At 34.2% G+C, this 26,398-nt stretch overlaps 2 protein-coding genes across 4 annotated transcripts; both read right to left on the bottom strand.

Moving 5' to 3' along the window:
* Window positions 1-5,870: 5,870 nt before the first annotated feature.
* On the bottom strand, window positions 5,871-6,525 carry LOC116139268 (NAC domain-containing protein 82-like). The gene is made up of 2 exons (XM_031424951.1): window positions 6,369-6,525; window positions 5,871-6,232 (listed from the first exon to the last, which is right to left on the bottom strand). Exons 1-2 carry the CDS (start codon window positions 6,523-6,525, stop codon window positions 5,871-5,873), a joined length of 519 nt encoding a protein of 172 aa, XP_031280811.1.
* A 3,137-nt stretch (window positions 6,526-9,662) lies between these two features.
* LOC116139257 (phosphatidylinositol 4-kinase beta 1-like) lies at window positions 9,663-23,490 on the bottom strand. Of its 3 annotated transcripts, none has more exons than XM_031424936.1 (17): window positions 23,332-23,490; window positions 21,522-23,185; window positions 17,949-18,137; window positions 17,783-17,831; window positions 16,635-16,767; window positions 15,990-16,500; window positions 15,147-15,227; window positions 14,949-15,068; window positions 14,131-14,200; window positions 13,364-13,461; window positions 13,173-13,277; window positions 12,104-12,157; window positions 11,222-11,365; window positions 11,053-11,106; window positions 10,865-10,939; window positions 10,643-10,726; window positions 9,663-10,556 (listed from the first exon to the last, which is right to left on the bottom strand). In XM_031424936.1, exons 2-17 carry the CDS (start codon window positions 22,899-22,901, stop codon window positions 10,455-10,457), a joined length of 3,249 nt encoding a protein of 1,082 aa, XP_031280796.1. In that variant the 5' UTR covers window positions 22,902-23,185; window positions 23,332-23,490; the 3' UTR covers window positions 9,663-10,454. The 3 variants fall into 3 exon arrangements, with proteins under 3 accessions (XP_031280796.1, XP_031280795.1, XP_031280794.1); XM_031424935.1 differs by having other exon boundaries at window positions 21,522-23,175; XM_031424934.1 differs by having other exon boundaries at window positions 21,522-23,490.
* Window positions 23,491-26,398: the final 2,908 nt, after the last annotated feature.

Below are 26,398 nucleotides of genomic sequence, written 5' to 3'. Positions count from 1 at the left end.
TCTCTCTCTTTGCCCATTTAAGATGAAGCTTCGATACCCTTATATATATAAAAGTAAGTAATTAACTTCATAAAATTATTATTTTATATTTTACATAATCTTTTGGTTAGCTTAATGTAAATGGTATTGACCACGGGATACTTCTAAACCCCCTAAGGTATTCCTTAACAACGTTAAACCCCCTCTGGCTCTCAACCCCTAAACGTTACTACTTTACTTTTTGTTTTAAAGAACAAGAACAGTAAATATATTACTTAATAATAATCAAACAAATTCAAAAAACCTAAAAGAAAAAAATAAAATCCTCAATTCACACCTTCCCACCTCATCTCATCTCTCCTGTTCATCCTCTCCCAGTCTCCCTGATAAGAGCTTGAAAGTATACATTTTATTAGTGATTTAATTAGATTATTTGTGGAAAAATGTGTTTAATTGTTGGAGTTTGAATTTATTATTTCATAAATACCTTTTACGAGATCACGGGTGTATTTTGAGTATTTTCAGGTTCAAGCCGATATTTGAAGGAAAAAGAATGATGTAGATGGAATTCGTGACGAGTAGGAACAAACGGTGCAAGAATCGAAGTTGAAACGAGAAAGCTGTGACGCGTCGAAATTACAACGTAAAATCTGGAAATCCTTCAAGATGAGAATGCTTCGATATTTTGATCATAACTTGAGCTGTGGTAATCGGAATTCAACGATTCTGGTGGCGTTGGAAAGCTTATTCAAAGAGCTACAAAGTTTGTGTTGATGACTTTACCAAATTCTGAAGTTCACAGACTCTGGGGATAGAAAGAACGATCGCCACAGCGATCATTTCTCATCGCCACGGCAATGGGTCTTGGGCCTGTTTGGGTTATTGCGTTCTCCTAATCCGAATTTGAGTGGATTAAGGATTTTAATTCTTTTCCTAAGTAACCTGCAAACCCTAGCACTATACATAAGGATTTTTAATTAGTTTTAAGGTTTTTTTAAGAGAAGGAGAAAGGACGACTACTATTTTGGAGATCGGAATTCTTGAAGTTCTCGTTCGCCAATTAGAGAAGTTTTTCTATTTTTATTTCTTGAACTCATGTTATTGAATACAATTGTTGTTTTTATTACTGTAATTATGAACTAAATCTCTTTTCTAGGGCTAAGATGTAGCCCAATTTATGAATACGTGTTGACTTAAATTGTTGTTAATTCTTATTGAGCTTTTAATTCTAAGTTTTATTATTGTGCATAATGCTTTCAATTCTTAAGGGCCCGAGAGTTGAATGATTTTATTGATTGAGTTGAGATCGAGAGATGAAACCTGATTAGTCTAAGGTAATAAAACTATAGATTGAGCGAACGCTAGAGATAGGTTACCGCGATCTGTGAGACTCTGGTAAATTCCATAGAACTTAATGATCTCTTAACTTTTAAATTCAACTTAGAGATATTTTGGGTTGTTGCTTAAGGGTTAATTCGCTAATTGTTCGAGAGAAAGTTAGTGGAATATTAGGGATTTTGGCCTTTAGAATAAGCTTAATTAGGTTAGCAACAATTGTCAATGCATAGGATTAAATTTGTGTGAAATATGTGCCCTCGGTTTAGTCATATTGATTTCTCTACCAAAATATTTATAAAATTTTGCTTTTATTTAGTTTTTAGTTTATATTCTTTTTCATTAAATTCATTCTTAAATTTCTGTTTCATCAAATAACAATAAGATATACTAATTTGGTACTTGGTAAGTAGTTCTCTTGGGATTCGACACTCGTTTACTCGAGCTTTATTACTTGCACGATTTCGTACACTTGCGAATAGCTTGTCACTCCCCTCACTCTATTGTCCGCCACCACACTCCCCAACCACCTTTTTTTTTTTTTTCCAATTTTCGTTGGTTGTTTGCCATTAATCTTTGATAAAATTTGCAGTAGTGGCCTAGTGGGTGGAGTTGGCAGGTCGGGAGCCAGGATTTTGTTTTGGTGTGGACAAATATTATCAACTTTTTAATTCATTAAATTTGTTAATAAATCTTCATATACAAAATAATTTTGTATTTATTTTATGTATTTGATTGATAAAAAAAGAAAAATATATTTGATATTTTAGAACAACAAAATCGAATAAAAGTGGTGATAATGCTTTAGGCTATTTTAATTAAATAAAATAAAGGGTGTCAATGTTAAAACATATAGTATAAAGGTATAATTGAAAAGTTTCCAAGTTCAGTGGGGGCATGCGGCCCACTCAATAGAGGATGCTAGGCTACATGCGGCGAACGACGAAGGATATGGGGGGGAGGGGCAGGCTGTAAGCCTTTTGTTTTCATTCTTATTTTAATTTTATTTTTCTTATAAATTAAAATAATATGTTATCATTTAAAAATATCAATTAAATATGAGAGATAAAAAGGATTTATCGGTTGACTAAATTTAATAAATGGGTTAGAGTAATATCTGATACCAAAGGGGGTTTATTGGTATTAGGGTACACCTTATGGGGTTGAGAGAAGTTGATATCAAAGGGGGTTCATTAGTTTAAGGGTATACCTTATGGGGTTGAGGAAATATCTGATACTAAAGGGTAGGGGTTTGTTGGTATTAAGGTATACCTCATGGGTTTAAATAATATAAGGAAACCACTTTTTCCCACCGGAAAAATGGCTAAATGACACTTTCCCACCCTCTAACTTTAAAAGTACCAATTTAGTACCCAAAGCAAATATCCGTTAGTAATTCATTTGGAGGAAGGGCAAGATAGTAAAAAGGTAGTTGTAAGTAAGGGCAATTGTCAACTAAAAATTTACATCTGAAATCAAAATTTAAAAATAAAATTTTAGGAATAAAAGGGTTGGGGCGACAACACGTGGCTAGGGAAGTTGACTTTAATTAGGAAAAAGGAAATGCAAAAGTCATTTGACGTTTGCTGTTCTAGAATTGACAACTGACATTTGCGTTTTCATGAGACGAAATTTGCGATTGGTTTCTAGCGATTATGGTGGTTGTTTTCGATGATCTTTGAGTGTTGACGGCGACTTACAATGTTGAGTTAGACTTAGGGTTGGCGAGTTTGGAGTTTTGGGTTGGTTACAATTGTTGTCGACAAGGTTTAGGGTTGTTGTTGTGGAGTTTTTTCGGCGACCTAGAAGGCTTTGAAGCGATTTCGATTCACAGGTTGGACCATTGAGTTGCGAGATTTGACTTTGTTCATCGTTGAGGTTATTTAAGAGAGAGTTAACATTTGTGACTGTTTCTACTTCTAGAGGTAGTTATCTTCTTTTGTTCTTTTTGTAGTCTGAGTTTACAGCCTAGATAAAAATGTGATTTTTGTGTTGTTTTGTTTTGTTTTACGATTGGGTTAATGCCAAGAAAATCTATTTGTTGTTTTTGTGTATGATAGGGTTGAATCTTCGAAAGTCCTAGTATTGTAATCAAGTTTATCAACCAAATAATATGAACTTTTAGATTGCGATATGTCGTTAAATTCTTTGTTAAATCATACTAACTTGTCCTTTGCAGTGGCGTTAGACTATTTCCTACCTTTGATCTCATTTATATGTATTCACGTTTACATCCAAAAAGTGGCCCCCATGAAGTATTGGAAAGTTATTTTATTAGTGTCTATATTTGCTTTATATTGTCTGTATCTTTTGTTTATCCATCTAGATATTTTGTTACTAATATCGCAGGATGGGTGTGTGCCTGAAAGACCGATGCAGTGATCTAAACCGATCGTTTTGATGACAAAAGATCTGTCATGTCTTTTACCTTGTTCGGAAAATTAAAATGGTTAACACTAAACATGCTAGTTACTTAGACCTCTGCCAATTGGAACAGGAAAAAGACCAAACAAATAATCTTCTATACATCAATAGTACACTACCACACTGACCAAACATTAAAATCAAGTAAGCAATCATTATACCAATCAAGATACAGATATTATAAAATAAATAAACAAATAAGCACATTGTATTCTAGACAAATATAAGCATGCCATTAAAAACAGAGCCAACTTCCGCCATCAGCTTCACTCTCTGAGAAGAAACAGCGGCATCACAAACCCCTTTCTTCGCCATTCTTTTAAGCATTGTTTAAGCTCAGCTTTGTTTCTTGAACAAGTGTGTACTGTAAGAAACTTATCTACAATCTAAACAGAAATACAAATAATACAATGTTCTTAAACTATAAACCAAGAATCAAGAATTACCTCTAACCATTAAAACAAACTCACAGAACAGTATTTTGGCTCTTCTAAGCTCTCAAGACACTCTAATATTGATGGTGTATTTTTTAGTTAGTTGAGTTATTGAGCTTAGGACCAAAATATTATACATAGCCAAACTTCCATCAAACTCTTAATGACATTGCTTAATGGCTGTCATAAATCTCAATCAATGGTTAAACAAAACGTTTGAAAACTAAAGCATTTGAAAACTGAAGCAACAAATGTGAACCATCAAGCTTTAAAACTGATGAAAATCAAAACGTTATCTACATTACATGAGTAACGTAAGTTTTACATGTACAGAAGCACCAAACCCAGCAAAAGGTTATGTTTAAATCAACTGGAAAAAAGAAAAGTTGATAATTTTATTGAACAAAGAAAGTTTAAAGGAGAGATAGGAAGAACCCAATTCCACTAGTGCCACCAGTGAAGACAGCAGTCATTCCCTTAAAGGACCATCTTGAGCCTAAGACATTGCTGGTTTCAGAATTTGCCATGATTGTTGTTAATTCACTTTGCGTTGTGAAATTGTGTAAACATCTGCAACTCTTTGACTCTTCAAAGAAGGAAAAAACTACAATATCTCAATCTTTAGAATTGGAAAAACACGTCATCCGAATTTTTGTCTCATGCGAACAAAGCTTCCAATGAATGGCGTCGTATTGCCAAAATGCAGAGTAAACTTTGCTGGACTGGCCCAATACCTTGTTTGGTTTAATGGGTTGATTTTGATAGGCACATTTGAAGGAAGAAACTCTAGAACTGAATAATCATCGTAGAATATTAGGCCTAGGCTCTTGAGGAATGATGGAAATTTTTAGACCTCAATGAAATAACACACTAAACATCTATGGAGGTTTACAGGATGAACCCTAGTTTTTGAATTTAAAAAAAAAAATACAAATTATATAATGGGTTAGTACATCTGATGGAATATATATATAGCCGCGTGGGCAGTGGTCGACCCATGATTTTTGCCCGGGGGGCCCATCGCTCCGCCACTGTTTGCTAATCAACTAGTGAAAACATAAGAAAATAACATCAAATTCACAAGGAAACATTAAAAAAAAAAAAAAATTACATGGAAAAACCTCTTCAATGTGAAGAGATAAAAAAAACCATGGGATTCTAACGATCCACTTAAATCCAATATAATCAAAAGAGTTTACAACAACCACAAATCCACCAAAACTATTCTACACAAAATTAGAGTTCAATCACAAGTCTAACAAGAGTAAAATACACAAAGGTTTACAAAGAGATGGATTACAATCATTCCAAATCTAGATCCAAATGTTAACATTCTAACTCAACCGTCTAGAATAAAGATTCATACATCCTCGGCGTATTGACCCAAAAATCAAGTTAGAATGGTATACCTAAAGATTTAAATAATATGAATATTGATTATTTAAAGATGAAAGCAAATTAGAATAGTATACTTGAAGATCTTTAATTTAACACGATTTTCGCTTCATTATGTTCTGAAAATGTTCAATGATATCTTCATTTTGAATTGTAACAAAAACTTCATTTTCAATGTAAACTACTAAGCAATTGTTCATCCACTCGTCTCCCATTCGATTACGCAAAGTATTCTTAACAAGATTCATTACAGAGGACACCCTTTCAACTATTACAATAGCCATGGGCAAAACCAATGCTAATTTAATATTTGAGGACCATTGGTATTAGCTGTTTGTGTAAGCAAATATTTGAGGCTATTGAAAAAATGTCAGAATCAAGGATTATCTGCGCAACACCTCTGTCAGCCAGATCTTTCTCTTCAATTCTATACTCATGCATAACCCAATCTGTCCGGTCACCTCGCAGAGCTTTACCTCTGTGGAAAACTAGAGTCTTTATCATCCCCACAGTTTCGTTATTGTAACGAACAGCTCTATCCTTTCCTGTGGTCTTCCAATACCCAAACTCAGTAGCACAATTCTGTGTAGCCCCACTCGCATATTTCTTCTCTCGTGGGCAAAAGAAATACCATTTCAAGTCCCCATTTCTCAAACTAGATCTCACTGAAAAATAAGAGAACAGAAGAAAAAAAGAATGAGAAATCAGTGAGTACAATCTCACTCACCAATTAGGCACACTTCAAGAATACAGTAGAAAAGAAATAGGTTATTGATAAAAGAGAGACATTGTGCTATATACCTGGAAGATCCCAAGAAGCATACTTGTATATGTCAACCTCAGCCACAGCATCAAAATTGAATTTCCTTCCCATTACTTTCCTCTTCAAATAGAACTTGATAAGTTCGACATCAGTAGGATGAAACCGAAATCCAGGAGGTAATTTTGTCTTCCCCATAGAGAAACTCAAAGGGAGGTAATCTTGATTCTTGATTTTTTAACTAGCAGGTAATAATTGATTACCCAAAAAAAATTCTTCTGCTCAAATGATCAAATTGCGAATGTGTAAATAAGAAGCTAACTCAAAGAAAAAGCCGTCAAGTCCAATGACGAAATAAGCGTCTCAGTGAATACCACCCTTCCTGGCTCATAAACCCAAAATTACACAGAAGAAACGATCCATCTTTCTTGCTGTGATCAAAATACATTTAGGTGGAATGCAGATCCTGCTTTAAACATTATTAGATTCACAATTAGAACACGAAAATATAAAACCCTATACAATAGTGTAACGCAACAGATATATATGTCCACAATACACAATCTACATACGAAAAAATAAAATCCCTACGAAGGGAAAAAAATTTATCAACAGATATGAATCCACAAAAAAAAAAAAAAAAAAAAAAAAAAAAATGATCAATAGAAAAGCAAATCTAGACACAAAAACTACAAATAATTTAATTGATGTCATTTTGGAAAAACAAAGAAATTTTAGAAATCAATCCAAACCCAGATAACAGAGTTAATAAATATAAGAAATTTAGAATTCAAAAACCTAAAAAACACCCCAAAATTGGAAACCCTTAAAAACCCGTATCACAAAAAATCGAAAACAGATTAAAAACGATAAGGAAATTGAAATTTCTAACACTGAAGGCAAACAATAAAATGGTACCATAAATCTAAAGAAAATTTTAAACAAATAATTACCGAGAGAATTTTGTTTCAGAGGATCTTACCGAGAGAGAAAGCGCTCTAAGAGGAGCGTCTTGGGGAGAGCGATCGAGGGTAGAGTATAGAGAGAGAGTGATCAAGAGAAGCGTGGTGAGAGGGAGAGAGAGAGAGAGAGAGCTAGCGAAGAAAGAGGGAGAATGAAGAGAGAGAGAGAGGCTGAAATTTGAAAAAGAGCCGGAATAGCCGTTGAGTTCAATATATAAGCGAGGGGCCGAGGGGGCACCGCCTTTCCTGTTAATAAAATAGCGCGGAATAGTCGTTGGGCTGAAATTTGATTTATTACATATGTGCCATTATTGGTCAATATTTATTTAGAAAAAATTTGAATTCAATTAAAAAAAAGAACAAGAAGTTGATTTGTGTGTAAAAACTAAAATTAATAAAAATAATATTAAAAATGAAAAAAATATTTTGTGTGTTTCCATTTTATAAAGTTTTACATTGAATTACCATCTTAGATTTCTCTTGACCAATTATTTTTATTTTTAAAATTTTGTATTATTTTGGTTTTTAATTATGTTTTTTATATCTTTGGATATTAAATGAACATTTTTAGATTTTTTTGGCTATTTCTTGTTACATTTTAAGATTATTTACTGATAATACCTAAATATTTTCAAAATTATACTATGATAATTATCTTTTAGTGTTTGAAATTAGAAGGGTAAGTTTGTTATTAATGAGAAAAATTAGAAAACTTGGTGAGATTTGTCACACTATGAATACTGTAAAAGTTGAGGGGCCTTAATGATATTTTAATTGTTATTGACCACCCTTTTGGTGAACGTTGATAACTTCACTAGAAATCCTTGATTGGTCCGATTGCTTCATTAATTTTAATATTTTTTATAATTAATTTTTTCTCCCAATTTTTTTACTTTTGGCCATCTCCTCACTCTTCATCACTTTAGCTTTGGTACCATTTATACTCTTGCAAATCTAAATAAAAAAAGAACATTTTAAAATTATTCTTTTATTAAGATTTAGTCAATTAATATGTATAAACATTTCTTGATTGATTTGTTATTCAGTATTAATTTTTTTGTTGGTCCTATTATTTATTTCGATTTGTTGGCCCTATTTCTTCTCCTTGGCAAGAGATCACTGAATTTTTTTTTTTTTTTTTTGGGTGAATCCAATTGTTTTCCAAATAAAATGCGCGTAGGATATGAAACAAACAAATCCAGGAATCTCAAACTACCATTGAGTGACATGATTTTGATGATAAAAGAACAAGAGGTCTAACATGAGTTCTTGAGTTGAATCCCCTCAAACACTAATAGAAGTTATTCGATTTTGATTTACTTAAGATTTTGAGGGATTAGTTAGGTGCATGTAAGCTGACCCAGACATCCCGGTCATATTAAAAAAAAAAAAAAGTCAGACTCCAAAGGTCCCTAAAACCTGAGTTTGATAAATATTTAGGTTTAATCCGCGTGCAGGGTGCGGGTGTACTGTTACTTTAGTTCTGCACCAGGATTTGCCATTCCTTTGACAATGATTGTTAGTGTCCTATTTTTAAGTTTTAACACCATTATATCACTAAAGTTAAGGCTGTGTTGTTTTATTATTTGTGTTTTTTTAAGAATATTAAAATGAATAAAAAAAATATGAAAAATAAAAATGTGTTGGATATATTATCTGAAAATACAAAATAATAAAATAATAAATAATCTTGACTACGTACCCTATAAAACCTATTCGAACCCTTTTCATTTATTGTACAAAACCGTGGCAAAAATTTTAGATTACCTTTTTAAAAAGTTGTACTTGGGAAAATTGAGAGGAGAAAGGAGAGAAATGCAAAGCCCATTTTATAAAAAATAAATAAAACTTGAATAAATAATTCACTTTTTCTCTTTTCATTTTCATACTTTTCTTCCTTAACGTAAAACCAAAGTTTTAATATAAACCACCTTTTTAACGTAAAAAAAAAGAGAGACCGTTTGGGGGGGTTGGGGTTGTTCGTAGGGAATAACAATTGAGAAATAACCTTAAAATTGAGAAATAACTATTTATAGAAGCCTCTCAGAAAATAATACTATTATAAAATTTCAAAACCTATTAAACCAAAATACCTTTTAAAACTAAAAATTGATTGCCAATCGATTGAAATCCATCGTTAACTATCAGTCAATTGATTTTTAGTTAAGAATGATAACTTGATATAATGGGTGCTCAAATCTTGAAATAGAACATTTCCAAGAGACTTAATACTTTATAGGTTATTTTTCAAATTGAAACCCAAAAATGTGTTATCTAATATAAATTATAAAAAAAAAAAAAAAACCCTAAATCACCACTTGTTAAATAAAAATATAACATTAAATATAAATATATAAATATAAAATTCAACACAACAATCAAAAGGTCAATCGATTTAAAAATATGAGAAGTTCACGACTAACAGTAACACATGCACACAAAACACAAACAAAAAAGATGGGGCTAGAGAAAATAAAAAACCCCTTGAAAACATGTAGGCTCTTACAAGAAACCATTTAAAATTCCAATTTAAAAAAAAAAAAAAAAAAATCCCACTAAAATAAAATTGGATCAGCAAAAATATGAGAGATGATACAATCGAATATTCTTTTTCCATAATTTTTGCTAACACTACCTTTCAATCTAAGTGTGGAAGAATCAAAATCAGGGAAAGCAGCCGAGACGGCAAAAGGCGGCAGCCAGACATCCGACATTTAGATCCAGTCCAACCTGGAAATCCTCCATGTAAAAAATCACGACTTCAACAAGTATCTTGTCGCCATTTCAGGTTCGGTCTGTCGTCCCCAATGATATTACTCTGTACAGTGTTGTATATCTCCCTTAGTAACTAAATACCCCAACAGCTCATAGAGTTTTGAGATGTCTATGGAACATGGGAGAGAGAGAGAGAGAGAGAAAAAGTAAGCCCTGCCGACAAAATTTTAGCCTGCTAGACTTCCGAGAGAATATGTACCGATACAATTGCAAATTTCTCGCACCGAGGAGCAACAGGCCACAAACTGCTATCTACTATCCTTTTCAAGCAAACAAAGTCATCGAAGCTGTTGTGTAGGGGAAGCAAAACCCTAATATCACACAGCAAATTTACATGCAACTTTCGTCGGAATGCTTCAAACAGGTGATAATCACCAGTCATATTTAACCTCACAATATCCCGTTCAAAACCCTCTGGTAATAATCGTATTGGCGCGTCCGCCATGCATCTAAGCTGCTGCTGATCAAGGATAGCACCAAGGACACACATTGCTGGTAGAAAACAACAGATAACATGTAACAACCACATAAATGAAGCATTGTACAGTATAATATAGTTTCCAAGTTGAAAATTAAACCTCCTCTGTTTGACTTAGATGGAATCGTTTTCTAAGATTCTGTATCGTTCGTGGACCACCTTTGAAACATGGGAAACCCGAGTCCTGATCAAAACATTGCAAAGAAACACATTTTTATCTATGAAACAAAGATGCAAGCATTAGGAACAAAACCAGAGCCATTAAATCATATATATAATGAGGGTACAAACTGATGTTATGGAAAGCCAAAGTTTGTGTTACCTGCAACATTTCAACAAGAAGAATAATGCGTTCCGCATGCTTACGACATGTTAGGAAGCCTTGAATACATAAAACCTAAAGTTGAAGGGCAAAGACAATTAGTCCGACTTAACCTGAATTTCACAAAGATCATATCTAAAGACTTTACAGTTAAAAGGAGGTGTTCCAAAAGAGAACATCATCAATACCTTAAAATAGTCAAAAAATTCGCTTGGAACTCCCTCGGCATCAGAATCCATGACCTATTAATATCCAGATTTGGAGTCACTTTTTCAATAAGAAAAACACATGCTCCTAAATTCTAAAATATAAGCACAAACAAATTGTGGGAACACAAGGCAGATGGGCATCACTTACCTCAAGAAGTTCACGAGTTAACTTAAATGGAGCACTCTCAAAATTCACACCGCCAGGTGAATTGGAAAGCATAAAACCAAAATCAATATGTATGATGTGGCCTTCTTCATCCAATAAGAGATTTCCATTGTGACGATCCTTCACCTGAAAAGAAATAAAAAGGTTCATGAATATAGAGTACTCAACAAACTAACTCATAAAACTTCCAGATCCTTTAAGAGGCAAGGAAAATCCATTAAACTTCTCATTAAGAGATCTAAAATATAAGCTACAACAAAAATACATTCCACCAGAACCTTATTTCTAGATGCTGTAATAAGAAAACTATTATTTTATATGACTAACTGCCGATCATAAAGTACTGCATTTCAGAAATTATTTACTTGAGGGATGTTATTTCTCATTCTTAAGAATGGCAATAATTACCAAAAGCCAGTAACTACTTTAGCTAATGAGCAATACAGAAGGATGGTAACGAGTAAAAAAATTTTAAAACACTAACAAATGGAGAAGGCAAAAAGTGATTCAGACACATGTTGGAACACAAAAAAAGCTAAATAATGAAATGACCTAAGATACATGTAAAAGGAGCATAAGATAAATGACAAACAGTATTTTTAAATTCTCTTCATTCCACCAAGCAGAATATTCTCATTCTGTAATTACACTAATAAAGAGAATAGCAGACCAAAGCAGCAAACAGTTGCATGCAAAAAACTTTTCCTCTTTCTACATTATTGCATCGCAATGGGTAGATAAATGGTCATGAATTTGATGTGAAATTTTAAATTAAAAATTTAAAGTTACAATTATAATAATCTAATATATATATATATATATATATATAGAGAGAGAGAGAGAGAGAGAGAGAGAGCAAAAAACCTGCAGGAGGTAGCACACAAGGGAATATCCAGCCATGCTTTCAACAAAATTTCTCTGCAACAATATAACATCTACTCAGAACTTAGAGGTATTAAATTTCACTTAAGACAATTCTTAGAATTTCTTCATTCAAGAACAAGAGTAACTAAAAGTCTGGTTTTACTATTTATTCCCTCAAAAACCTGTTTCATAATACATTATCACCCGACTTACTTAAATCTTCAAAATGCCTAACCCAGTTTCTCGACATCAGAATCGTCTTTTTGCAAAATGTTAATGGATGAGCACTCAATATCTTCATTCCTAGCAGCCAATAGTAGATTAGAAACATAAGGTTCTAGTAATTGGGAGTACATTAGTAATTTTTGCATCTGCTGGAACAGGAATAGCTGCACTGAAGAGTCTTATGTTTGCATTGGGTGTCCTATTAGCTTCTTTTTCCTATCCAGTGCGGTCTATAATTTCTTACTAGTAATACTGCAAATTAAAGATGCCTATATAAAATGATGGAAGCAAAGCCCAATTGGATTAACCCAGAGTAGTCTATAAATATCTTTTATTTAGTTAATTGAGTAGTCTATAAATATCTATCCTTAAATATTTATAACTTCCCTTTTCTCTTTCTTTAATGTTCTGCTGGTAGTTCTAATAACCACCAGCCCACATTAAGTTTAATTAATCACCAAAAAACCCCTATTTAATAACCATAACCTCTCTGAAACCTAGCTCTCCCAATTAATTTGATTCTAAAACTGAACTTGCAGTCAGAGTAAATCAGCAGTATGAATTCTGATTTCTCAGTGCTTTCTTCCCATGTCAAATCTAATTTTGAAACAGCACCCAGAGTCTAATTTCCAGTTTTCCATAGCTTTCTTCCTTTTCAAACACCACTCCTTATCCCAAATCAAAGAAGCAAATGAATAAAGGTGGATTATAATATTTTGTTAAAAAAATTAATTGATGTACTCCCCTAATGTTAACAGTTCCGTGAAGCATAGAAATGAAAATATTACTAAACTATTTACCAACAAGGACAGCTCCTTCTCTGCAGGCTGCAGCTATATATTACCTGGGCAAGCTTAAAACTTGGAGAATTTTCTTGATACTTGGCAACAAAGAAGTCACGCAAACTTGTAATGTTGGGATATCTACTTTTGATAGAATGAAGTGAAGCCTAGACAACAATAAAGATATTATTACCATGCATGTAGGCAAAAAATTCATTATCAAGTCACTATGAGCAAAAATGTGCATAATTACCGTATCAGGAATTGTTTCAATGAGTGCTGTGTAAGATGATGTGACTAAAACTTCATAAGGACGCAGCCAGAGAGGAAGACCAGCTTCTTGAAATATATCTGGAATGAAACAAGAACAATTATAAACTTCAACAGACGCATTTTAAACAAGGCCAATATCACAGAATAACCAAGAATTAATCTCATGATACGGGATTCAACCCGTAAATAACAATAACTATGAATGTTAAACATTTCAGCTTTGTTTCTGTTCTAATTGCTAATAAACTACAACTAACCATTGGGGTAAAACAAAGGATTCAGCCTGGAAAAACCATATATAGGTAAATGAGGGCAAACTCACAGGTTTTTTTTAGCCTGGGGTCATGTATACAGGCTCGAAACAAACCAAAAGAAAGCCTCAGCATGTGCATTCCTAATACTACACCTAGATATTGAAGCAAATCTGACTCTCTACCACTACTTTACTATACCTGCACTGTAGTACAATATCATCACTGCATAACTCCCTACCCCACCCTCACATAAACAGCATGTTCTTTACCAAGCACCCTCAAACCTCGTATCAAATCACATCCTATACGAAGTTACAGAAAGAAAATGACTCTCCACTAGGAGAAGTTAAGTAACTACTGATTTAAACATTAAACAGGGAAGAGAAGAGTTGAATACCTCTCATCCCGCCCAAAACAGGAAGACTGAGAATATTAAATAATTTCATATAAACAGAAGAAAAGAATCATTAAAAATTACAATAAAGGCGTGTACCATAAAAATGTGAAATAAGTTGAACAGCAAGATGCTCCTGCCTACAATCATCACCACTCTTCACAATGACCTATACAGAAGAAGAGAACAATTCATTACTACCAACATACAGAGAAAACACCATTAGGATATCAAAAGAATTGTAGAATACAAATGAAATAACCAAGGCAAAGTTATAATTTCCATTGCACACTTCATTATAGGAAGCAAAATAATTATATTTCTATAAAAAAATGATGCAAAACAGTAGGATAATCCTGTGATCCTCAGAAGATTTACAAGTTAGTGGAACAAAATACCCCCACAATATATTTTCTATACACGATTCACCCCTAAATCTAGTTTAGTTGCACAGTTATAGCATATATAACCAGAAAACAGTTACTGCTTACATTCAATAACCCCTAAATTAACCCAGGAGAACATTTGACTGATTGTTGAAAACCACAATATCATGCTCTACACATGGTAATTATTTGCTGGGTGCAATTTGATTAATCATTAATGGATGAACTTTTTGAAAAAGATATAATAATACAACCACAGCCACAGATAATAAATTTATGCAGAAAAGTTGACATCCCTGTCGTGATATGACCATAAACACTAATATTCATATCTTTATTGAGCCAACAACACAAATTAAGCTGCTTAGTCAGCTAAGGAACAGAGATAATACAGTAAAACAAATCATCAGTCACGTTACAACATTAGATTAGAACATATTCGAATCATCAATCATGTTCATCCAATTCAATCAAATGTGTGTTCTTATAAAAATTGAAAAAGAAAAAGCAACATATATAAGCAGAACTTACAGAACGCAAGTCCCAGCCAGGTAATTTTCCATGCACTGAAGCTTTCCGAATCCTCTCTCTCTTCATTGCCCAAAGTTCACCAGATAAGGCATCAGTGGCCTTAGGTGTACCACCATTAGCCTGTCAAGACTATTTTTCAGTGACAAAATTCCAGATTACAAACAAAAAAAAGAAGATTTAGTTTTAACAAATGGTCACCCTTGGCTGTGCCTCTGATGAATCTTGACCAGCCCCTTTCAGAGGGAGTCCGGGAGGGGCTTCTCCTTTTGCAGCAGCTGCCTGTAGAATGACAGCTTATTCAGCAAGATGCAAAACAAACATGTATAAATAAATTCAGGTTCCAAAAGAAATTATCCAAGACAACTTGTTTCACATATTGACTAATGTTTACATTGTTGAATGAGATGCCTCAAAGGGTGTTCTACGTAAGATGTGCATAAAAACACAACAGGAACATCTAAATATAAACAAAATAATGTCACTTCAGACCAACGCTTTAGATTATCCAACAGAAAAAAAAACTGAATTGACATTCAGACCAATGATTACATTGTTGAACTCAATGCTTAAATGGAAATTGTACCTTTTTTTTCTTTTGCTAGGAAACAAGAAGAATTGAATTAAAACTAATTGAAGATACGAAAAATGGGCAATCTAACTACAGAAAGGTTTACCCTAAATGGAAATTTTCACTTAAATGAGCACAAAACCACACAAGCATCCAAATTGAAAGCTAGAGTATCTACTAATATGAATGTATCCAAATGCCAACCCCTGCCAATAAAACAATTAATTTATGAGGCCTCTTTCCATCATAAACTAAAATTGAACATCACAATGCCAAAGAAGTGCCAATAGATGTCCAGATTATTAAAAAATCTCAGATATATTTCCAAGTCAAATTTGTATCAGTGCATAGAATTTTGGCACAGCTGGAAAGACTTGCTAAATCCCTGGAATACTGACAAGCATAAGAAAAGTGGATAATCATATGGCTCCTCTAAAGGAAAAATAAAATAAATAAATAATACTATGGCCCACCTTCACTTCCTCTATAGCAACAGTACTAGGAACACGGCGGTGTTCCTTCCGACGTGGTGGCCGTTGATCCTCAATGTCTTCCATTCTAACCCCAGGATCTGCTGTCAACACAACCCTTACCCATTCCAAATCACTACCATGTGCTTCTCTTGAAGCAAGGCTTATACCCTCTCCAGCTCGACGACCATTTGAAGCAGCAGATTGCATTCTATTGCAATTGCTGCAAGACTGTGAATCAGGTACTTCCACGTTCTTTGTTTTGCGAAGCAATTGTGTCTCTACTGAAAGATTCACATGGACCAATTTCACTTTTGTGTCAGACTTATGAGTCATTGCCTGGTCAATCGCTTGAGCAGTAGATATCGACAACCTATCAGTACTATTGCGATATGCCTCCTGAGCAGTCCACAAAGGATAAGCCCATGGTGGTGGTTTCTGCAAAAATGCATCACCATTTGCTAGAGGAATTCCTCTGGAAAGCTTTTGAGAACCTGATGTGTCCTTTGTATTGCTGAACCATTTAGAAAAAAAAGAATCAGATAACTGTAGTAGTTTCAATGATCTGATATAAAGAATACTATAGCAATGGTAAAAATTGGGTTCCAAGTTATTTAACTCAACTAGGTCATTTATCTTGATAATTACCTTGGTGAATCACTTTTCAAAACTTCAACACAGATCATATAAGGGGCCTTTTCCCTAGAATTCAACAGAACAGCTTCATCTTCAGGAATATGGACCACACGATACATCCCTTTTCCCATTGGAAAGCAAATTCCTAAAAAGTTTACCAGCCAATATTCAAATAAGACAATGGAACCATATGATACAGAGAACTGGAAGTGCTAAATGATTATAACCAAACACAAAACAAGAATTGCTTTATAATTTGGCATGTGAGTGTGTGCGTGTGTATTACCTTCCAAGCACCAAAGACAAATTCACAAACAAGAAACCTCAAGATCAATACATATTTTTAAACTCAATTATCTACTTGTTAAAAAAGGTGACCATCTTTGCATCTTTGACTTTTGTTATTTTAAATGTCAAATTTCAAGGTCAATAGCAGTGAATGAATCCAAAAATTTTTAGTTCTTCAAATAATTTTTATGAGGAAAAACTCAGTCAAAAAATTGAGTAAAACAAAGAACAACAAGAGAAGGAAAACAATAAATTGTGAGCATACTGAGTTAATAGAGAAATTATAAAGGTTCAACCATAGTCCAAGAAAAGTAAAAGTTGTTTTCTACTGAATAAAAAACACATTCACAAACTAAAAACTTTTTTTCTAAAATACTTTTTATAGAATGCAAAAACCAAGCCACCAAAATTAAATCCAAGGACAATATGGAGAACCCAACTCCTATCAAACAATAAAAATTATTAAAAATGCATAGTTCCATTTCATAAGATGATGCCCAGAAGATTTGCAAGATACAATTAAAAACACATAGTCCAAACTACCACCGACACATGAACCTCTCTCAGTAACTCAATATTGTTCTTTAACAGTTTCAATTCCAGCATCAGTGATATATAAACCTAAAATAAATTATAAGTAACAAGATTTCTTTCCCCAAAATTTCTACAAATTTTTAATATTAATGATTTTAATTTACAAGACAAGACCACTTTTTCTTAAATAAACTACTTATGCCTAGAAAAACCTAAAAGTTGGCCACTTTATCACATTACCACCGTTACTCATCAAACTATCATACACAACAATGCTCAAGCATTGTGTCCAACAATGACCATTGCTCTATTCAAATCCACCGTGGCTAAATAAGTACCTCCACTGTTTTGAGCCTCATCTATGTGTAGATTGATCTCTGCAAGTGACTAGAAACACAAGAACAATACAAACAATAAATGCGTCAGAGAATATTTAACATCATATGGTTGAAGCACAAACACAATTAAAAGTAAACCTGACAAAGCATCAAAACCATATACAACCTCGCGAAGAGCAATTTTACGATCTTCAACTGGAAAAATATCCACCAAGCCAAATGACGTCTCGCACAGCGAATGTACAAACTCCAGTGACTCATGATAAGCCCCTTTTCGAAATTGAGATGCAGTACTTGGAAGTGGAGGCTTGGAATTTGACTTCTCATCGAGTTGCTTAGGGGAGCCAGGACGCTTCTGCCAAATAAAAAAGAACAAGTGCGATTAACATCTAAAAGCAAAAACTCATCAAGCAATGAATACGGTAAACAATTAGAGAATGTTGACTCCCTAGGTCTACCAACAAGCATCTCCACACAATTGAGGAAAAAATGTAAGCATTCTATGGTCTATATTTTTGGCAATAATTTATTATTCAATCAATTAGTTTTTTCTTCAAAAATAGAGTAGATAGATCAGGGATTCAAAAGGATGTCTCTAACTCTCTTTTGACCCTAAGTGATAGCTAAAAAGAATAACATGTTTGACTAATAAGTGAACTTATAGCAAAAATGTAAATAAACATAATAATACACACAAATAGAACAAGAGAAAAAAATTAATTTATGGAATTAGGGGTGAAAAAGCTGAAAGCAGCAAGTGTGAAAAGTTTCTCAGGGGTTTCGAGGAGATCAGTGTTTCTTGGGACAATTGGTCAATTAAGTGAAATTCTACTTTTCTTTTCTTTTTCTTTTTATTAAAAGCAAGTGAAATTCTACTTACACAGGATAACAAAGCTTTCAGTTAAGAGTGGAGATTAATTTAGTGATATTCTACTCATATAGTATACCAATAGTTGTAACAAAGACGATGGATGTTTTCTTGGTAAAAGTATCAGTTTATCATAAGAACAAATAGGAGGCATAACTTCACGGATAGTATATAATACAAGATAGCACGGATGGACAGAGAAGAGGGTGCCAAAAAAAAACACCAGAGAAATAAAATGCTAAAGTTCAAAATTCAATATAATATAATAACAACTAGGAAGAGCAAGAGTGGGAGAGATCTTCACCCCACAAGAAAATTCTCAAGAACTCTATCTTTTGTCTGGAAAAAAAGACTCCTGCATGCACAGCTATCTCTCTCCATCCTATAGACCATTCATACGAGAAGAAAAATAGCTCTCCAAACATGAAAATTTAGGAAAATGTTTTCAGTTAGATGTTTCCTGGTGTCTAACAAATTAGATAACACTCATGGGCAGTGAACAAATCCATGCACTGATGATGATTTACCATTGTTTGGTTCTATTTAAAGGTAGGTGTCTGTCAATGTAAATCAGGCAACAAGGCTCTCATAGATCACTATCTTACACGACTAGATGGATCTACCACTGAAGTGGCCATTCCACTTAATCTTATGTTGAAGAGCTCCCTTCAAAATATAGGGTCAGGAAATTTCTCATATAAGACAGCTACATCTCATACCCATCCAAGAACGTTGTCTCTAAAGAAACAAAATGACTAGGCGGTATGTCTTACTACTCTGAGGTGACTTATGTACCAAATGCAACCATGTAATTCTTATTGGGATATGATGAACTTGGCATATTGATTATATGTTGCACAGTATGCATTAAAATTTAAAGCCAACATTTATTTAGGGACTGGTTAATTTGTGCAAAGAGATCCCTTTCCAGTTTCATTCAGTAGAAAAAGAAATTTATAAGAAAATTCAGTTAACTGATTATATGAAACAAATTTCCAGAAATTGAGATGTCAAACTCCAAATAACCTCATAAGAAAATCATCATAAAAGAAGTTTTGACTCTTTCCTGGCCAAGACAAAGTAACTATTCCTTTTACAGATGCTGATGAAATTGTGGCAAGATTCAACTACAGCAAAACAGTGTCTAATCATGTTGCTTTTAACCCTTCATGACAAGTCACAATTAGATTTGAACATACTTAAATCACATGGTGAAAGTATGCTTGTAGTCCTAAGACAAGATGTACAGTTTCACAAGAGGAACGCAACTTAGAGAAAGGAAATGCTATCCCTATCACAGATTTCCATGAACCGAGGAAAATGTTTGAAAAAGTAGATTTTGAAGGAATTGTCCAATTAGTCTCAAATGCATTGAACTATCCTAATAATAACCCTTGTAATATCATTTCATTGAGGATTTCCAGGAATTCGATGAAGACTTTTCTTCTGATTAGTTCCCCAAAGGAACAAGAAAGGTTACCGTATAAACCCAGGAATTGAAATGGTACTTGGCAAATGATCCTTCTTAGAGAGGAATACTTTACTACAATAGTACAATTTTGTTCCCTTCAGCTATAGTTTTGTTTATTCTCTCTGTATCCTAATCCAGAGCAGGAAAATGAGGAAACAATTATAATAAATTTGTCCAGTTATCTTTTAAGCTAACTAAGATGCACTAGTGAAAGTATCTTTTAAAAAGCCTAAACAATAAAGAAAGCTCTTTTTTCCCCTCAAAAAACAGTTTAACATTGAATTTCCGTCTTTGTGCATGTGTTTTGATTAGAAAAACAAAAACAGAAGTATGGACTATAAAACAAGTTAGTCCCGGTGTTATTGCTTTGACAATAGTGAATATATAGGTACCAAATGACTATTCATTGTATTGTTTTCAGTACACAAAACACATTCTCAAATGTTGACCAAAGTGAAAATGAAAAGGGAAATTTTTTTCTTAAATAAGAAGCACCCCTGAACTTCTTTTTGACTTATCATCCATATTTTATTTCAATGATAATCTAATTCATAAAAGTAAGGCTTGGATTGTAATATAATAGCAATCCAGATTTCTGACCCGATCACTTTTTTTCTAGTGGATTACTTGTCCCACTAACCACTATATCCTTTGAAATTGTTACTACATCTATATTTCAATGTACTAATCTAACCCCACTACCTTATCTAGGCTAACTTGGAGAGTTTCTGCACTTTACACAACAGCCAAGCACCAATAGATGTGCAAACAACACTTATAACCTATAAACAACATGCTATAAAACTAAACTTGGGGAGTTGGCAACTAAAACGACACATATAAAACCCAGTACATAGTATGTAAAAGAGACTATTTGGCTAATGGTGCCGCAGAATTGTAAAAGAGACATTATAAATACATACTTATTTCCAAACTTTCAAAACAGTAACAGCCTAAAAAATTGAAAAGATAATCCCATATTAGATCCAGAGTAAAAATATTGGCTAATTTACAACACACAGGAAAAAGAGTTCAGATAATTCTCAAACCTTAAAGATTTTCAACAATTGCAAATATTTAAAGAGTATCAGCCAATAAGTACCCATCTCACAATTTTACATTAGCATAAATAAAAAATATCTCAAAGAAATCCCAACATCATATAAGATGGGAATAAAAAAGTCGCAGGCACAGAAGCACTTAAAGAGTGTTAAAGCAATACTATATCACTTTGAGCAATGTTAATGAATCAAACAACAGCAGATAGATTTGAAAGAAGAACAAACAATGAAAAAGAAAACAATAATTCGAAAACCACCCACCAACAACAGAAACAATTTCTTATTCAGAAAAAAAAAATGGAGAAAAAGATAAAAGGAAAAACCTATATTTGAACATACTTCTTTGTGCTTTTTTGAACCAAACAGCTCCGAGTCTTCAACTGATCGATCACGATCTCTAAACAGTTTGCGAAAAAAGCTCTCAGTCCCTGGACTGCTATCAAACAAGCCACCATTGCTGCTGTTTTCATTGGCAGCAGTTGTTTTGGCATCTTCCGGATGCACACGAAACAATCTTCGAAACAATGAAAAATCTGAAGGTTCTTCTTCCTCAACAATGGCATTCCCCTCATCGATTCTATCATTCCCATCTTTCTTATCTTCAAATTTATCCTTGAAGAATTTACGGAAGAACCCATCTTTTTCATCATCTTCAGTAGATTTTGAACCTTTGTCTTCAGAGTTCACAATCTCTTCATCCTCATTCCGATCACTCCCATCCTTCTTTTCCTCAAATTTATCTTTAAAAAACTTCTTAAAAAACCCTTCTTTTTCATCATCTTCCAATGATTTTGATAGAGACTTGTCATCAGAGTCACTCTTGCTATCACGAAACAACCTCTTAAAAAAGCCTTCAGAGCTTGCTGTCAATTCCTCATCTTCACCTTTACTATCCCTCAAAAGCCTCTTAAAAAACCCATCTGAACTTGACGTCACTTCCTCATCTTCACCTTTACTGTCCCTCAAAAGCCTCTTAAAAAACCCATCCTTTTCACTCTCTTCCTCATCCTTCTCAGCTGACTTCCTAAACAATAAAGCATCTCTCATTTTTGGCCCTGGAATGAATTTCTTAAAAATCTTATTCTCCTCAGGCGATAACTGACTACTATCCTCTTGCAAATTATTCCCCGATGAAAGGGAAAACGATAGTGATCTCGGTGTTGGTGGGGAAGAAGTCAACGACAGGAACCGCTGTTTTGACGACAATATCTTGTTTAAAACTTGGCTCTTACTCCCTGGACTCAAACCTGCATTCGGTACCTGTACAAGTGGCGGCCATTCACCCATCAAAGTGGCGGCTATTTGACATTTCTCCTGAATCCTACTAATACCCTCATTATCATCCGAATCCTCCAACTCAGCCATCAAAAACCAATGTACTTTCATCGCAATTTTAAGCGATTTCGAACATATATCAATACAAAACTTATCCAAAGATGGGCTAGGCTTATGAATCGCCATATAACAAATTTGAAACAAGTAACCTTCAATACCAGGTAATGGAAGTGTATACATTCTATTACATAAATAATCACGCACACCAGCATGGTCATGCTTGTAGAGGTAGCTAACAGCAATCCACTCACAAAAAAATGACGAGTCAAAGAACCGTATGAGCCACCCACTCTCACCCGAGTCACTCGTAAAGTGAGTCCGTGGCGCGATTTCTCGAGGTGACTCATCTGATTCCCGGAGACTCAGTCCCAAAAGCCGCACCATTGCTACACTATATTACTACTAATCAATCCACCATCATAAACACTTCACCATCTCTCAAAATCAACCCAATCAAAACCGAATCATAACAGCAACCACAGTGTTCATCCAATATAAACCTCTCCAAATTGCTAAAACCTTAATTCAAAACCCTAATTTCCTCGCCACACTCATTCCTGAACTCCTCCTCACTGATTCATCCCAAAATGCTCACTACAACCGCACAGTTCCTGATCAGAAAACCCTAGCTTCTCGACAAGCGAGGGATTCTCCGTTTCTGTTTGTTTCTCGATAAAATAAAGACAAAACACAATCCGAATTCGTTACTGATCGTAAGAACATACTAAAATTAAAACAGTCACATGAAATTCAGCAAAATTAAGATAAAAATTATTCAAAAAATGGACGAATTAATCAAATTTTTTTTGCGTACAGAGTAATTACGAATAGATCGTCTCGTCGGATTGTCGTTCAGTTAAAACACGACGACGGTGTCGTTTCGGCGGAGGCGTGGTGGTGGTGATGTCTTTGTTCTGGATGTGTTGTTGGAGAGAGATTAAAATTAAGGGGGAGGTAATAATTATTATTATTTTTTTTATTATTTATTCGTATAGTTTGAATTATTTTGAATTTAATCATTTTTAATCTTATGAATTTTGGCTTATGCTAAAGTGCGCGCGCTGGTGACGTGGGGGGTGCGCACGTTTGGGGTGCATGTCGATTCTCGATTGTCGAGTTCCGTTTACGTTTCCCTCCAAAGTAACGTAGGAGAAACTGAAAATAAATAAACAATTAATTATTTATTTATTGTGAGTTTAATTTTTAGCGTTATTAAGTTATTACTTTTTTATTTATTAATATTTAATAGAGAAAGTCAACCGTTGATTTATCTTACTTTTCTGTCCAAATTATTAAATTAATAAAATTATAAAAAAAAAATGTTACATACTTACAAGTTTAATGAAATAAATATGTAGAAACTTTTTGTTACAAGGAAGTTTATATTTATCAACTCATACAATTTTAATAAAGTAATACTATAAATTCAAATTATCATAGAAATGAACTCATATTAAAAAAACTACAAAATTTGGGCTCCGTTTGGTTCATTATTTTGATAGTTTTTAAAATAATCTTTTGAAAAAAGTTAAATTAGGCGAATATTACGATGTAGGATTTGGAATTTCCAAAAATATCCCCTATATTTGTTTATTTACTAAACACCCTTATAATAAAATATTAAAAGTTAATAAAATCACCCTCAACCCACCCATTAAATACGGATAGCCGGCCACCACCGTCGGAGGGTGGCCGGAGTATTTTTACAATTTCTAAAAAAAATATTTGGGGGTGTTTAGTTAAATTAACAAATTTAGGAGATTTAAAAGAAATTAAAAAATATAGAATAATATTTTGGGAATAATGACATTTTACTGTTTAAAAGCGAACCAATCGAAGCCTTGGTACTTTAGGTTTATTTCATTTCTCAACGTAAAATCATTTAATATGAAACATATATTTTATAAGAAAAGAAAAATTAAAAAAAATCATAAACCACTCTATAAAATAAACAAAATCTCACGATAAGACTATCAATATATCAATATAAATGGGTGCGTTTGTCTTATTGTTTTTATCTATATTCCCAATCATATTCTTCAAATGTTGTTTGACACATTATTCCCAAAATATTAGTCTATTTTTTTAATTACTTTTAAACCCCATGAGTTTATTAATTTCATTAAATACCCCCCAGAAAAAAGTTTAAAAACTAACAAAAATACCCCCACCCATGAATACTTACCAGATTCCGACAACCACTGTCGGTGGTAGCCAGAATATGTCACACCACCACTGGAAATGGCCAGTAATGGCCAGATCTGGCCGGAAAATGCTAGATCTGGCAATCAGCGACGGCCAAAGAAATGGTCCTCGTTGACTGTCAACGACGGCCATATCTTTGGTCGTCGCTGACTGCCAAAGATGGTCTTTTCCGGCCGTCGAAGGCCACATCCGGCCTTAGATCTAGCCTTTCCGGTCAGATCCGTGGTGGATATTGCCAGAAAAGACCATATCAATTGAATATCCGCCAGATCCGATCGGTATGTGTGGTTATCCAATTTTTTTGTCAGATTCCGACGGTGGTGGCTGGAATCTGGCACTGCAGGTGGTAGGGGTGTTTTTGTCATTTTACAATATTTTAATATATTGGGGTGTTTATTAAATTAGCAAACCTTAGGGGCTTTTTCATAAATTTTTAAATTTTATCTCGTAATACTCCCATATCCAACTATCCAATACTATTCCCAAAATCATACCCAAAATAATATTAGGTAGACTCATATTAAGCAATTTCACAATGAGTCAAGGATAAACGAAATAAAACACTAAAGTTTTTTTAATCTAAAAAACTTTATTGGAATTTAAAAACAACAAAAATGACATACACAATAGAGAATTATTTACCATATCTTTCAATTAAAGACAAGTCAAATAATGTCTAATTTCATATATATGTATTGTTTTCTCTTTAACACTATTAATATATAATGTACTTGTGGATCTTAAAATGATGATTTATATACAATAAAGTTTTACTTATTCAACACATGATAATATGATATGAAAATATATGGTGTTAGGGCCAAAATCGTCCTTGGCCCAAATAGGGAAAAGGACCATTAGCGAAGAAGGACCAAGCCCAGTCCTGCAAAGGCCCAGCCATAGTTTCTCTTCTAAACATGTGGAAACAACCGACCCAAACTGAGCAGGCACAAGCCTCTCAAACCTGGCCCATGTCCTAGGTCCATGACAAATCCAAAGCCCACAACCCCCTCAGAATACTTTCCTACTCCTGATCAAACTCCCATTCAAGGTCACCTTCCTATTCCTGATCACCTTCCTACTCGGAGTTACTCTCCTAATCAGAATCACCTTCCTATCGGACACCGTAGACAGCTTACCCCAACCCTAATTCTTCTAGGGTTTGCATCAGAGTCTTACTAGGATTCCTACTCTACCAAGATTGAGACCAGACTCACTATATAAACAGAGGCCAGCCCCTCACAAGGACATCACATTACACCCTCACACCCGAGACTCTTCACTCAAGAGTTTCACTGTTTCGTCGTAGTCACAGTCCCCGACCAGACTTCCGGTAATCTCTTATTCCTTAGCCCTCACTAAATTAGCCCCTTCAGCCTTGCTGAGTAGCGTCGGAGTGCCTACGCAAACACCACCCGGGTGTTTCCCGTTCTTCACGCGTGTGTTTCTCTACGTGTGCAGGTGCACAGTCGCTATTGGCCTTGACCTCACGGATCAGACCCCCCTTCCGTACAGGTAGATTTTTACGTTTACAGTTTGGCGCCCACCGTGGGGCCTCTAGCAATCTTTCGGCGTGACGAACCCTGCTACGTGGAGAATATCCATGCTGACAATCCGGAGGACGTTAACTCAGGCATCGAGCCAGACTGGAGGCTTTGACCGCTCTCATGCAACAA

The sequence above is a fragment of the Pistacia vera genome, unplaced genomic scaffold, assembly GCF_008641045.1.
Source record: "Pistacia vera cultivar Batoury unplaced genomic scaffold, PisVer_v2 Contig35, whole genome shotgun sequence".
Lineage (NCBI taxonomy): Eukaryota > Viridiplantae > Streptophyta > Magnoliopsida > Sapindales > Anacardiaceae > Pistacia > Pistacia vera.
This window is presented reverse-complemented; position numbering and strand designations above follow the sequence as displayed.